The following is an 11,718-nucleotide window of genomic DNA, read 5'->3' on the forward strand; positions in this document are numbered from 1 at the left end:
TAACAATGGTGAAGAAAATAGTAGTAGGATAGCATAAAAATATAAAAATCATTATTGTTAGGTAGAAAATTTGAATATCATTAATTAAATATAAGATACATACATTTTGATGCTACTTAAAAGACCTTTATTTGATCATTTTATCCTCTTTTCTTTTTTTTTAGAAAACTATTATGAGTGATGGATTAGGAATAAAGTGAAGATGAGAGAAGATATATAATCTCTTAATGATAGATTATTTCATCCCTAAGAGGTCCTATCCAGAATTGGTATATACAAGTCAAAAGATTTTAATTTTTGAATGACAAAATATAATATTGTTGGAGATATATAACAAAAAAATATATATTGTAATGGGTAGAACTATCAAAAGCACATAAATTGAAATTAAAGATAAAACTATAATTTACATAAACGAAACTCAAACACTCATAGCTACCCTCATAGTTGTCACTATATTTCACGGTGATGATGCACGCGAGTCAACGATGCGACGATCGTTCGTCGCTTGTGCACCACCCACGATGGCATGCCTCTTCTCACATGGCTGACCTGTGTATCATATTATCATGTTCCTCACTAGTGGAACACCTCCATGATGTGCCATTGACTTAGCATCACCGACGGATCGTCCCATTGTGCAGTCGTGCACATGTGTCGATCGACAATCCCACGATTGCCACGATTGCACGATTGTACCCACATGTCCACTATGCAACTGCTAGGGACCACGACCTTCGACATCCAGTTGATATTGATCACAGCCAGTAAACGTTACAACGATATTGATGTAGATGTCGTAGCGTTACAACGATATTGATGTAGATGTCGTAGCTGTTGTAGGTAGCAGTGTTACTGTGGTCACCATAGGCAATAGTGCTAATGTTGTCGCTTGCAACCAAGGCAATCCGACCACTATAAGACTATTGCACACAAGTAGCCATGCATATAACTATCTCGCACCCTACGATGCTTTCATTGTGTACACAGTCGTTACCCGCAGTTGGGTTAGCAATATCGAATGTCATCATCCTAAATAATACTATCGCGGATAATAAGCTATCGATAATAGTCCATCGATCAAACACGAGAAACCTTGTATCACTCACAAGGCAATAGGATGGATGAGATAATAAAGCAGATCTAAAGCATCATAAATATAAAATCTAAATATAATAAGACCTTTTCGCAAGCGAACGATATTAACAAACATATCTAAATTCAAAATAGATCTGAAATATTTTTATGATCTAAAGTACTTAATTTTAAAATATTATTTTGAATCAAATTATAAGCATAAAAATTATGATTATACTACTATTTTATGAAAAACTTTAATACCAAAATCTAAAATCAAATGACAATAGATCGAATATACAATATATGTCTTTCGATATTACTTAGAAAGTCTTTATTCGATCTATAATTATTTTATTGTCAAATCCAAAAGCTACAGCAATAGTGATGTATAAGAAAAACTAAACTCACGTTCTTATCTCTTTTTATCATTTACAGGATTACTATGAGCGACGGATGAAAGATAAAATGGAGATGAGAGGAGCTATAATATCTCAATGACGGATTATTTCATCCCTTAAGGGTCTATAATAGTAATTAGAATGATCCTTTCCATTAAGATCATCTCTTAAAAAAATTTATCATAATTGAACTTTCTTTTTATTAATCGATAAATATAATAAGAACCTAATTATATACATAATATATTTTATTAAATTAAATATAGCCACATAATTTAACAGATAGTTATTGAATGGGAGTTTCATTATCTGCATCTGAAAACATATATAAAAGTTGTTAACATTGTGCTGTAAATGCATATATGTTGCACATATATGATGATTAAGTTTGTCCTATGTGAGATTGGAGGTCATATTTCCAATGAACCTTATAATTCTCAAAGTAGGTTCATCAAAGGTCTTCCAACAGCAGTTGCAACCTAAACATATATTAGTAAGCAGAGGTTTCCGACTTTCGAACTAATATTCAACATGATGGATCAATTGTTTGAAGTATGGGTTCTATCATTGTCAAGGATCACTAAACACAACAACCAAGAATTTTTGGGTGCAAAAGAAATGCTTAGTAGTACCTGAATCAGATCCTTCCTTCCCTCGGCAGCTGACCAATTTTTTGGACCTCAATCGATCTGACATTATGATGATTACTGTTGTTTATTTCTAATTAATTATTTTCTGTACAAAATTAAGTTAAGATGGCTACATTTGGTAGGAGTTGGTGGTGGATGACATGAGCATGAGCATGACTCAACCAAAGAGACAAATATTAGGTGCCTCAATAGCTGCATTAAAAAGCATATCAAAGAACCTACTAAAACAAATAATAATGCCTCATTCAGATGCAACAAATGAGCCATTTGGATAAGCTCTTTAGGTCGATCGAATAGTCCTTAAAGACTTGTAGGATTAATGTAGTCTATGTAAATAGCAGATTTTACTCATAATATCAACAAATGAAGATGCACTGTTCCTCCCCATTGCCTGTAAGAATCACCCAATGGAAGATTGTTATCCTCTCCTGCCTTTTCTAATCTATCTTATTTTATTTTTTATTCTAAAGGTGTTATACATTTTTCTTTAGAATTTTATGATCAGTGATCGATCTGATTCTTCAAAAAGTCCGGTATGTGATATATCAAGTTATTAGACAGTCTTATGTATATTTATTTAGAACTGCAATTAAGAAACTTACAAGAACATTGTATTAGATGACATTTCATGCTGTTTCCTTGCTGCTTTTAGCCTCAGAAACAAGTGAGATAATATGCAAATATATGTTATGGTCTCACCATCTGACTTAGTTCATATTTAATTTGTAATGATAACCTATACTAACCCAATTAACTGTAGTGTTAGATGTTATTTACCTATGAGTGACATCCACCATCTTGACAGACTTAATCTGCACTCAAAAGAATTTTTGACCTTTCATTTTGTGGAGTAAATCCACCATGAATTTTTCTGACATGTGCAGTCATCATCACTTATGTAATTAATGAAATGTTTCTGTATCTACAATATTTATGATCATGATAATTTCTTACAAATTTTGTTTTCAGTAAGTTTATAGTAAGATGAATATATTCTTAAAGCTGAAATATAAGGAGGCTAATGGGTCTTTTCACTTGGAAGATCTAACCAAAGACTAATGGATCTTCTTCTCCATCAACTATTGACAGCAGCAATCCTGAATCTGCCTTTTCCTACAGCTAAGACAATTCTGAACATATTGTCCTCTAAATTCTGTTGTAAGAAAGACCCAGTCACAGTCTCAGTCATCCATCTCCATGGGAGGAGGAAGGAGGATTCCATTCTTCCCAGTGACAGGACAGGCTTTACTTGTCATAGTGCCTTGATGTTAAACTGCACCTCTTACTTTGTCCTTCCTCTGGTAACACATACTGGATGCTACTGTTGTCTTGGTGCTGCCCATTGCTTCAAGATAAAAAAGCTCAATGGTAAGTGGGTTATCAACTTCAGTAGTGGAAGTGTGATAATAATTTCTATTGATGTCTCTGCTTTCTAAACCATGATGCAGTCATTCACAGTGAAGATGTATGGTTTACTCTTCAAAACAGAGGTGTAGTAGGTCTGTGTAAAAGATCAAAAGGGCAATGATTGCTTTGCAAGTGAGCATCCAAATCTACCCCATATATGACCACAAACATCTCTACGAAAGTTCGTGATGAAGAAGAAGCAGAGAGAGCGTTGAGTGCAGCAATCCGTATGGGCACCACCCACCTCATCTTGCCTCCCCTCAACAACTGCGTCCTTCATTGCCGCAAAGACCACAAACCAAAGAAGCTATATTGAAGCCACCAACTTCGATGAACCACCTTTCCTCTTCCAAGCACCTCTCGCCTCCGTTCATATACGACACCAACCATCACAGATCTCATCCAAGGCTGAAGCCATGGACTGGTACTCCTGGCTGTCCGAATCTAGCCTCGATCCGGGACTCGTCTCCGAGTACGCTCTTCTCTTCTCCAACAACGAGCTCGTTGAGGATGACATCGCCCACTTCAATCACGAGTTTTTGCTGAGCATGGGCGTCTCCATCGGCAAGCACCGGCTTGAGATACTCAAGCTAGCCAAGAAGGGCATGTACAGGTCGCCGCGCTCGGTGGCGAGGCTCCTCGCTGCCATCAGCATGACCAGGAGCTACATAGCCAAGTACGTCCGCTCCCTCGTTCGGCGGAACAGTTCCGCGATCGTCGTCGTCCCCAGGCCTTCGTACAACGGCGGAGCGGCGCCCAGGGGGAACATGTTGAAGAGGAACAAGAAGCTGGTAAAAAGCAAGCAAAGAGAACTGCTGCTAACTGACGGTGGCGTAAAGGTGTCTTCTCCGGTGAGGGTATCACGTAGCGCGAGTCCAATGATCGACAGGTACAAGGAGGGCGCTGAGGAGATCAGGTGGGACTCCATGTTTCAGGACCTGAAGCCCACTTGATTCCCATGTTGCAGAAGGCTTTCATGTGTCATTAGCTATTCATGTGGGGAGGTGGTAGTGGTTCAACAGTCTGTTCTTCTTCTCCGTGGCTGCTGTTGGAATTATGGTGTAAATAGGAAAGGAAAAGGCTAAAGCTGAAATGAAAACTAGTAGAGATTTTTCATTTTTTACTTCCTCTTGGAGAGAAGGAAATGATTGGAGGCTAGCTATGCAATGCATGTATATATGAAAATTTTAATCTATTTTCATAAATATAAGCTCTTCCAAGCTTGCTGAAATCACCTACCTCAAGATGCAATTGTTTTTTTGGGAAGAAAAGCTTTCATGGCTGCATTCAATAATTAATGCATTGAGTTGGCTTGATACTGTCAACATCTCAAAATTTAAGACCGAAGGTTCTCCTAGATTATAAACCATCAAACATAAAAAAATACATGGAATGAAAATAGTAAAGAAAAAATCTACACCTTGTGAACAGATTCTGCATTTGATGGAACAGCAGGCCACTAATTTCAGCCTGGCAAATTTCCCAGTCTTCTGGCCATTCAACATTCCAAGAAGCTACACAGGAGGACTGTACTGTGATGTTGTTGGCCTGTCGATGATCAGAACCCCACACTGGGCTGTCGTTTTTACCTCTGAGTTAAAAGGTTCCATGTGCCTGCCTGCCTGCCCACATGAAAAGGCATGCATTTGGTACCCATTGCATATAATCTGATAAATTATGACTTGCATTTAATAATTGCCATTAAGACAAACCCATCAAAAGGGGTAGCAGCACTCTCAACCATTGCATTTAATCTGATATATTATGACTTGCATTCAATAATTGCCATTAAGACTAACCCATCACAAGGGGTAGCGGCACTCTCACCATGCCGATCTACAGATGATCCTTGCCTTTGCTGTACACTGACTTGGTCTTCAGGCTACTGCCCACACTGAGAAATTTGGTGGCTGATGATTCTGTCGTTTCATCTTTCTTGTGCAGTTGAGGTGCTGAGTGAAATCATGAAGGATCATGATGTTGATCGAAAAGCCATCGACGAATAACATCATATGAAACCAACAAGAATCAATGAATTCAAAGTACACCATCTTTTCGTTAGAAGACTTGGAAAAGAACACAAGTTTGTGGATCTGTCAAATGAGAAAACCAAGCAAAATCATACATGTAGAAGCCACCAATGCCATCTCCACAGAAGACTTCACCTGGAACTTCAAAAGCCATGCATGTCAAGACTAATAAGCAGAGATCAACCACAAGAAATGATCACACAGTTACAGTCTCGTAGAAATGTGAAAAATTAACTTTGGTGCTCTTCAAAATCATATAATTAATCTATTTTGTAATTAAAAATCTGTCACTTCCCTGGAGTCACTTGCACCAACCGGGCATGGATGATACATATCTGGCTACCACTTGGAAGACTAGTCACAGACAGAACATTGTCAACAAACAACTCTGGAAAAGAGGGAAAAAGCAAATTCTAAAACATGATCAAACTCTGCAAAGGACCTTACACATCAGAATTGCTAGTTCTGCACACCATGATTTACCAAATGAAGTACAAATTATCTTCAACGACACTGCTCACGGCAGCAGCACTTCAATTGAGTTGTCGCAGAGAATTGAGCTGGCATAGGACTGCTAAGCCAAGAGCTTAAACTCATTAATGCGTTTCTCTACATGGTGAAAATACTAAAATTATAGGCGCTCATGGATGTCGCAAAATCTTTTTTCTCTAATCTTTCTATAATCCTTTACATCTAAAATTCAAGATCCTCAAATCAGTACAAGTAATATTTCTAAAAAGTATAATAGCATTTTAGCCTACTATTGGCATATAATTTATTAAACAAGCAGCCAAGACCCAAGAAAGACAAGTTGCAGATAAGCTCTTCATAGCTGCATACAGCATAGAGTGTACGAACAACATCACTAAGACATAACTAAGACATAACAATATATTTTCTAAAACAGAGTACACGCTGATGCTGACCATGTTGATCCATTATCAATGCAGTGAACTTCGAGGCATTCTAAAGGATCCACCGGCATAAAGCATCTGGTATACTGGTCTGATTCTCACCGACAAAATTATGCTCAACACTGTTCCCAAACTACACATCCCAGCAAGAACCAAGAATGTCAGCCTAAAGCAGCTAGGCCCCAAGCAAGTGCTAGAAACAGGGTGTTGATTTGCAGCTTCTTTGTCATAAACATATCCAGCAAGAAGACCTGAGAAGAAGAATGCCCCAAGAGGATTTCCTAACAACATAAAGTTGTAGAAAATTCCAAAGTGCTTTAACCCAAAGAGCTCAGAAACAGTTGGCACCATGACAGAAAATTGAACCCCATAACAGATACCAAGCAAAGCAGTTGATGCATAAAGGGTACCATTGAGAGCTGAAGCATAGAGAAGGTATGCCACAATCATGACTACTTGCGTGCATGCCATCCATATTGGTCGAGGAAGCATTCTCGATCTGTGAAAAAAATGCAATTACGGTCAGTTCTTGGTATTTTCCTGTCCTAAATACTTTTTCAGAATGATAATCCAATAACATAAAAATAAGGAAACTGACACAACCTGACAAAGTACTCAGATACTGAACCTCCACCAATACGGCCAACAAAATTGCAAAAGCTGAAGAGGCATAGCAAGATAGTTGTATCATCGAGTCCTAATGCAACACCAATTTGGGCTAGATTATTAAGCACTGTGACACCTGATCCAACACCAAGAAAGTATGCCATAAATAGAAGCCAAAAGTCAGCTTTGATCAATGCTTCCCGAAATTCGAAATCATCTCCCCTCTTGGGTCTTCTCTTCTTTTTTACTGCACCTTCACCCTCAGCTAAAAGCATATCCACATCAGAAGCATCATCAATCTCCTGGGGGTTCTCCAAAGTATTTGTTGATGATGTAGCTAATAATGGTTCTTTATGGTCTAAATCCTCCGCAGGTAGTCGTGAAGTACTACATGTGTTGCTGGCAACATTTTTCTTATGAGTAGCTGGAAAGAGTGTCATCTTAAGTGGGATGGCAAGGGGAGCCAGGAGAAAGAGAATCATCATGCTGAACAACAAATAGATAATAGCATCACTTAGTGAGAGAACATCATCCAAGATCGTAGAAGCAAGAAGATAGAGACCCAGAAATACACTGGAAATTTGGGTGAACATAAAGTGGCCATGTTCCAATGAATCTTCTTCCAAAGATGGTGTGCAAGGCCTAACAAAGTACATCATTGCAAGGCTTATGACAGGCAACCCAAGAGTGAGAAACAGCAATAACTTTGTCGATGAGCTATGGAGTACACCCGTATATAATCCAGTGTATACTGCAGCACTAAGCCCAACATAACCCTTGAGAATGCCAGCAACAGTACCTCTACTAAGAGGGAAATTTCTCATGTTGGTGACTAGCACACCCGTCCCGAACCAGGCGCTGCTATTAGTAGCAATGCATAGTGCTATCCATAACTGAAAGAATAACGTGATAAGATTTAGAGGAAGTGAGAAACAAATTTGTAGAGACAGTTGTTCAAAATAAATGAGATGAAACACAATGGCCACAACTAAGTTAATAGAGTCAACTAGCTAAGTTAATAATAGCAAATTGGCAATCTTATCACATGTTGCCTGAGAAGAATAGAGCTCCAAGTTTGCCATCACAGATTATTTAAATCGTGGAAACACTCATTTTAAAGATTCAAATGTATTGTTCCCAGTGTTACCTTATGGATTAAACACATAAATATACATTTATCATTCAGTTAAGCTGTCAAATTTAAGATTCCAATGTTATAGTTTATGAAATACTGCAAACTTTTTTCCTCGATTATACATATATAACTGCAAATAAAAAGTTTTCTGATGGAATTGTTTAAAAATTTAGATTACAGACATAATCTATCAAATCTAGATGAACCACACTTCCACACACTCAACTGCACATCTTATGCCTCGGCATCCTTCCAAACAAACATCATCCACCAAAAGGAAACTTGGACGATGAATGTTGGCAGAGAGCAATTCAAGAGAGAGAGAGACAGAGAGAGAGAGAGAGAGGAAGATCAGCTAGACCAATTTCTTTCTACACAATGGGCATTAGGATATCATTCTGGTATTTAGTTTTCTTTATTTTTAAATCCTTAACAGGTGTTATCAGCCCTACTTCTGATCAAGTATCTTTAATGAAGTAAAAATTTGCATAAACTTCATTTTCTCTAGGCCAGCCATTCCACTGATTAAGTATCTTGGAACAATAAAGAAAGGTACAGTAACTTTTCTGTAGGTGCCCTGGCCTCTCCTTTAACACCTAGCTTTCCATCTATGACTCTTTTCTTATTTCTTTCCTTCTTCTCTTCTTTAAATTCCACTATTTCTTTCTTCTGAAAACAAGACAGCAGTAGCTTCTTTCAGTCTCTATAAATATATAACACTCTGATATCAGCCTTTGCACCCGCTGAAAAATCAAATACTGCAACCATTTACTGTTGTGCACTATAACAAAACAGTATATTGCACGCAGAACAGTGGATCTAACTCAGATGTGTCCTAGATGCTATATGGCACCTCTTGATTTTCCTACAACAATCTACTGTTGCATCAAAAGAAAATAGCAAAATAACAAAGCTTTATAAGAAATAAAAGATGAGATTCAAAAAGATGACAGGTTCTCCACTAGAAATATGGATCTCCCCTCATCACTTGAAGTTCAAGTACACAAAATTGCAGACAGAATATCGAAGGCCACCAAGAATGTCGCATCAAAGCATATGTCAAACCAGATCAAACAGAAGTTTCATAACCATCCTAATAGAAAGAATATCAAACAGAAATCTGCTCATACATGGTCACTAGCTAGTATACAATGCCCTTCCCATATATTTAAATGACCATTTAGTAGTCACTTACATTACCTGCCATGCTGCAGGTTCAGGAAGATTATTAAGAAGTTCTAGCCTTCCAGTAATTTGGGTGCGCACTGCCTCCTCTTGTCGGATCTAAATGTAGTCTGAATTGAAATGGAAAATTCTTAATAGCTTTAGAAGAGCAAGCTTGCACATATATACATGTAACCACTTTTTCCTTGTCATGACACACTACCAGATAGACTATCGTTCCACTAGTTATATAGTCTTGCTGAAATTGAAATTATTCATCATTGTTGTGTAAGAACATTGATTGTTCCATGAACTAAACATGAGTTATATTATGAACCCCAACTTGTTCATAGCCCAATTCCAGATCCTCGGACAGACAAAACTACCAGTATGAAAGGGTGTAGCCCACTGCAAGCTACACAACATCATGTACCTGGGGACCTTATTTTGGCCGTCCTCCCAGTAGTAGTTAATTTCCTACAAAGTACCCCATTCTTTCCTCATTGTTTTAAAGATCTGAACATTTGACAAAGGAAATATACTCAAATTTCCTGTTCTATTTTCAAGAATGTAGAGAAAATAAAAATTAAATGCTACTTAGACAAATTGTTTCAATTATTCCTATCGACATGAAGCCTAACATGTATACACTCGGTGGTGACCAACGTCAATCCTCGACAGTCTCCTATTTACATGAAATAGGTGGGAACTTAATCTATATGGAGCCAGAAATTGGATCTCTATCGAAAAGGGAAAGGCACAATCCGATTGGAAGAGGCTTAAGCAAGACTGGGGCTAACGGCATCAGAGAACTGGTTTTCTATGGCAACGAATTAGAATCATGAGCAGCTTTCTTTCTTGTTTTGTTTTCTTTATCTTGTTTTTGTCGCCGTCTTGAATCGGCAGATGCAGGCGACTACCCATCCAAGACGATCATCTGCCTCGGTCCAATAACTCCAAATCCAGCAAATTCCAGATCCAATTGACGGAGATGCGATCAAAGCTTCGGCAGAGAAGGAGAGGAGAGGAAAAGGGGAGATTACCAGCCAGTAGGGGAGGCCGGGAACGGTGAGGCTGACTGCGAGCCAGAGGGTGCCGAAGCCAAGGAAGCAGCAGGCGGCGCCGACGAGGAGAACGAACCAGGGAGGGAGGCGGTTGCAGAGCACGCCGGCGACGAGGCCGAAGTTCTCGCCGGTGTCGTTGGCGACGCCGAGCATGGTGAGTTGCTGCTGGTTGTAGCCCAGCGCCGACTTGAGGGAGTGGGAGTAAAGCGGGAAGGTGTAAGCGGTGCCCGCGGCCACCTGAACCCACACCGCCGCCGCCAGCCCCACCCACGGCGGCCGGCTCCCCGCCTTCACCGCTCCGGCCATCACTCTCCTACAGCTACCTCTCTTTCCCCTTCCTCTCCTACAGGTGGTTAGATATGGTGACTGTGCGTCGATCAATCGACACGCTCAAAGGGCATAGGGGAAACGACCAAACCACCGCTTAATACATGCGACGACGTATTCCCGACAAAATAATAAAAACAGAGGAATAAGTCTTTATTAATATAATTAAATAATAAATATGATTGCCCTCGAAATAGGATTTTTTTTTTTATTTTCAATAAGTATTCATAGTTATTTTATATTTTAAAATTACATTAAAATTCTTATGCTTATAAAAATAAAATATTTTAATTTTTTTTCTACTAATAAAAATACTCATAAACGAAAAATAATACTAAAATAAGGTTAAAAAATAATTTTATAGTATCATTCTCATCAAAATTAATTTTTCCTTTTATAATTTTTATGAAAGTAACAAACGAGAAACCAATAATTCTGTATCAATCGACCTATGAGGAGATAGGACCACAAGAGGAAGATACTTTCTATCTCGTGCTTCAGATAATTGAATAGCACTATCTCACTTTTTTTTCAATAAAATAATTTTTTCTTAATTTTTATCTTTTGGATGGTGAGAATAGTACTATAAAATTATTTTACGTGTGATATTTTCGCCAACAGAATCCATAACGTAAGAAGAAACATAATTAAATATTTTATTTTTCTAAATATAAATTTTAAAAATATAAAGATTTAAAGATAACAAATTACATGAGCTAATCTATAATTAATCCCAAATTCGATTGGGGCTCAAACTCGATTTGAGACCGAGTAAATTTTAAATATAATTCAAACTCGACTACACTTAGTTTGCATAAAATATGATCAATGTTAATGTGGTCCGTCGGTGACATGGATGTGTAGCCGACCTTTTAATTAGTCCATTGCATTTACTAGCGAAAAGAACAAACAACTTGTCTCAATTGAAATTAGTGAGCCATGT

The 11,718-nt window shown here is 38.1% G+C and overlaps 2 protein-coding genes across 2 annotated transcripts; one reads left to right on the top strand and one right to left on the bottom strand.

Moving 5' to 3' along the window:
* Positions 1 to 3,737: 3,737 nt before the first annotated feature.
* Positions 3,738 to 4,766, top strand: LOC135593863 (uncharacterized). The gene has a single exon (XM_065084177.1). The coding sequence runs from the start codon at positions 3,952 to 3,954 to the stop codon at positions 4,486 to 4,488; it is 537 nt and encodes a 178-aa protein (XP_064940249.1). The 5' UTR covers positions 3,738 to 3,951; the 3' UTR covers positions 4,489 to 4,766.
* Positions 4,767 to 6,213: 1,447 nt separating this feature from the next.
* LOC103999156 (protein NUCLEAR FUSION DEFECTIVE 4) lies at positions 6,214 to 10,865 on the bottom strand. Its single transcript, XM_009420818.3, has 3 exons — positions 10,428 to 10,865; positions 7,083 to 7,978; positions 6,214 to 6,978 (listed from the first exon to the last, which is right to left on the bottom strand). The coding sequence occupies exons 1-3, from the start codon at positions 10,752 to 10,754 to the stop codon at positions 6,507 to 6,509; spliced, it is 1,695 nt and encodes a 564-aa protein (XP_009419093.2). The 5' UTR covers positions 10,755 to 10,865; the 3' UTR covers positions 6,214 to 6,506.
* Between the last annotated feature and the right edge of the window lie 853 nt (positions 10,866 to 11,718).

The sequence above is a fragment of the Musa acuminata genome, chromosome BXJ1-9 (assembly GCF_036884655.1).
Source record: "Musa acuminata AAA Group cultivar baxijiao chromosome BXJ1-9, Cavendish_Baxijiao_AAA, whole genome shotgun sequence".
NCBI classification, from domain to species: domain Eukaryota; kingdom Viridiplantae; phylum Streptophyta; class Magnoliopsida; order Zingiberales; family Musaceae; genus Musa; species Musa acuminata.

Coding starts and splice junctions, on each gene's coding strand:
- LOC135593863 (XM_065084177.1), top strand. CDS start 3,952: ATGGACTGGTACTCCTGGCTGTCCGAATCTAGCCTCGATCCGGGACTC.
- LOC103999156 (XM_009420818.3), bottom strand. CDS start 10,754: ATGGCCGGAGCGGTGAAGGCGGGGAGCCGGCCGCCGTGGGTGGGGCTG. Junction 7,979..10,427: donor CCGGCCTCCCCTACTGGCTG/GTAATCTCCCCT, acceptor TTATTCTTTCAG/TTATGGATAGCACTATGCAT. Junction 6,979..7,082: donor GTATCTGAGTACTTTGTCAG/GTTGTGTCAGTT, acceptor TTTTTTTCACAG/ATCGAGAATGCTTCCTCGAC.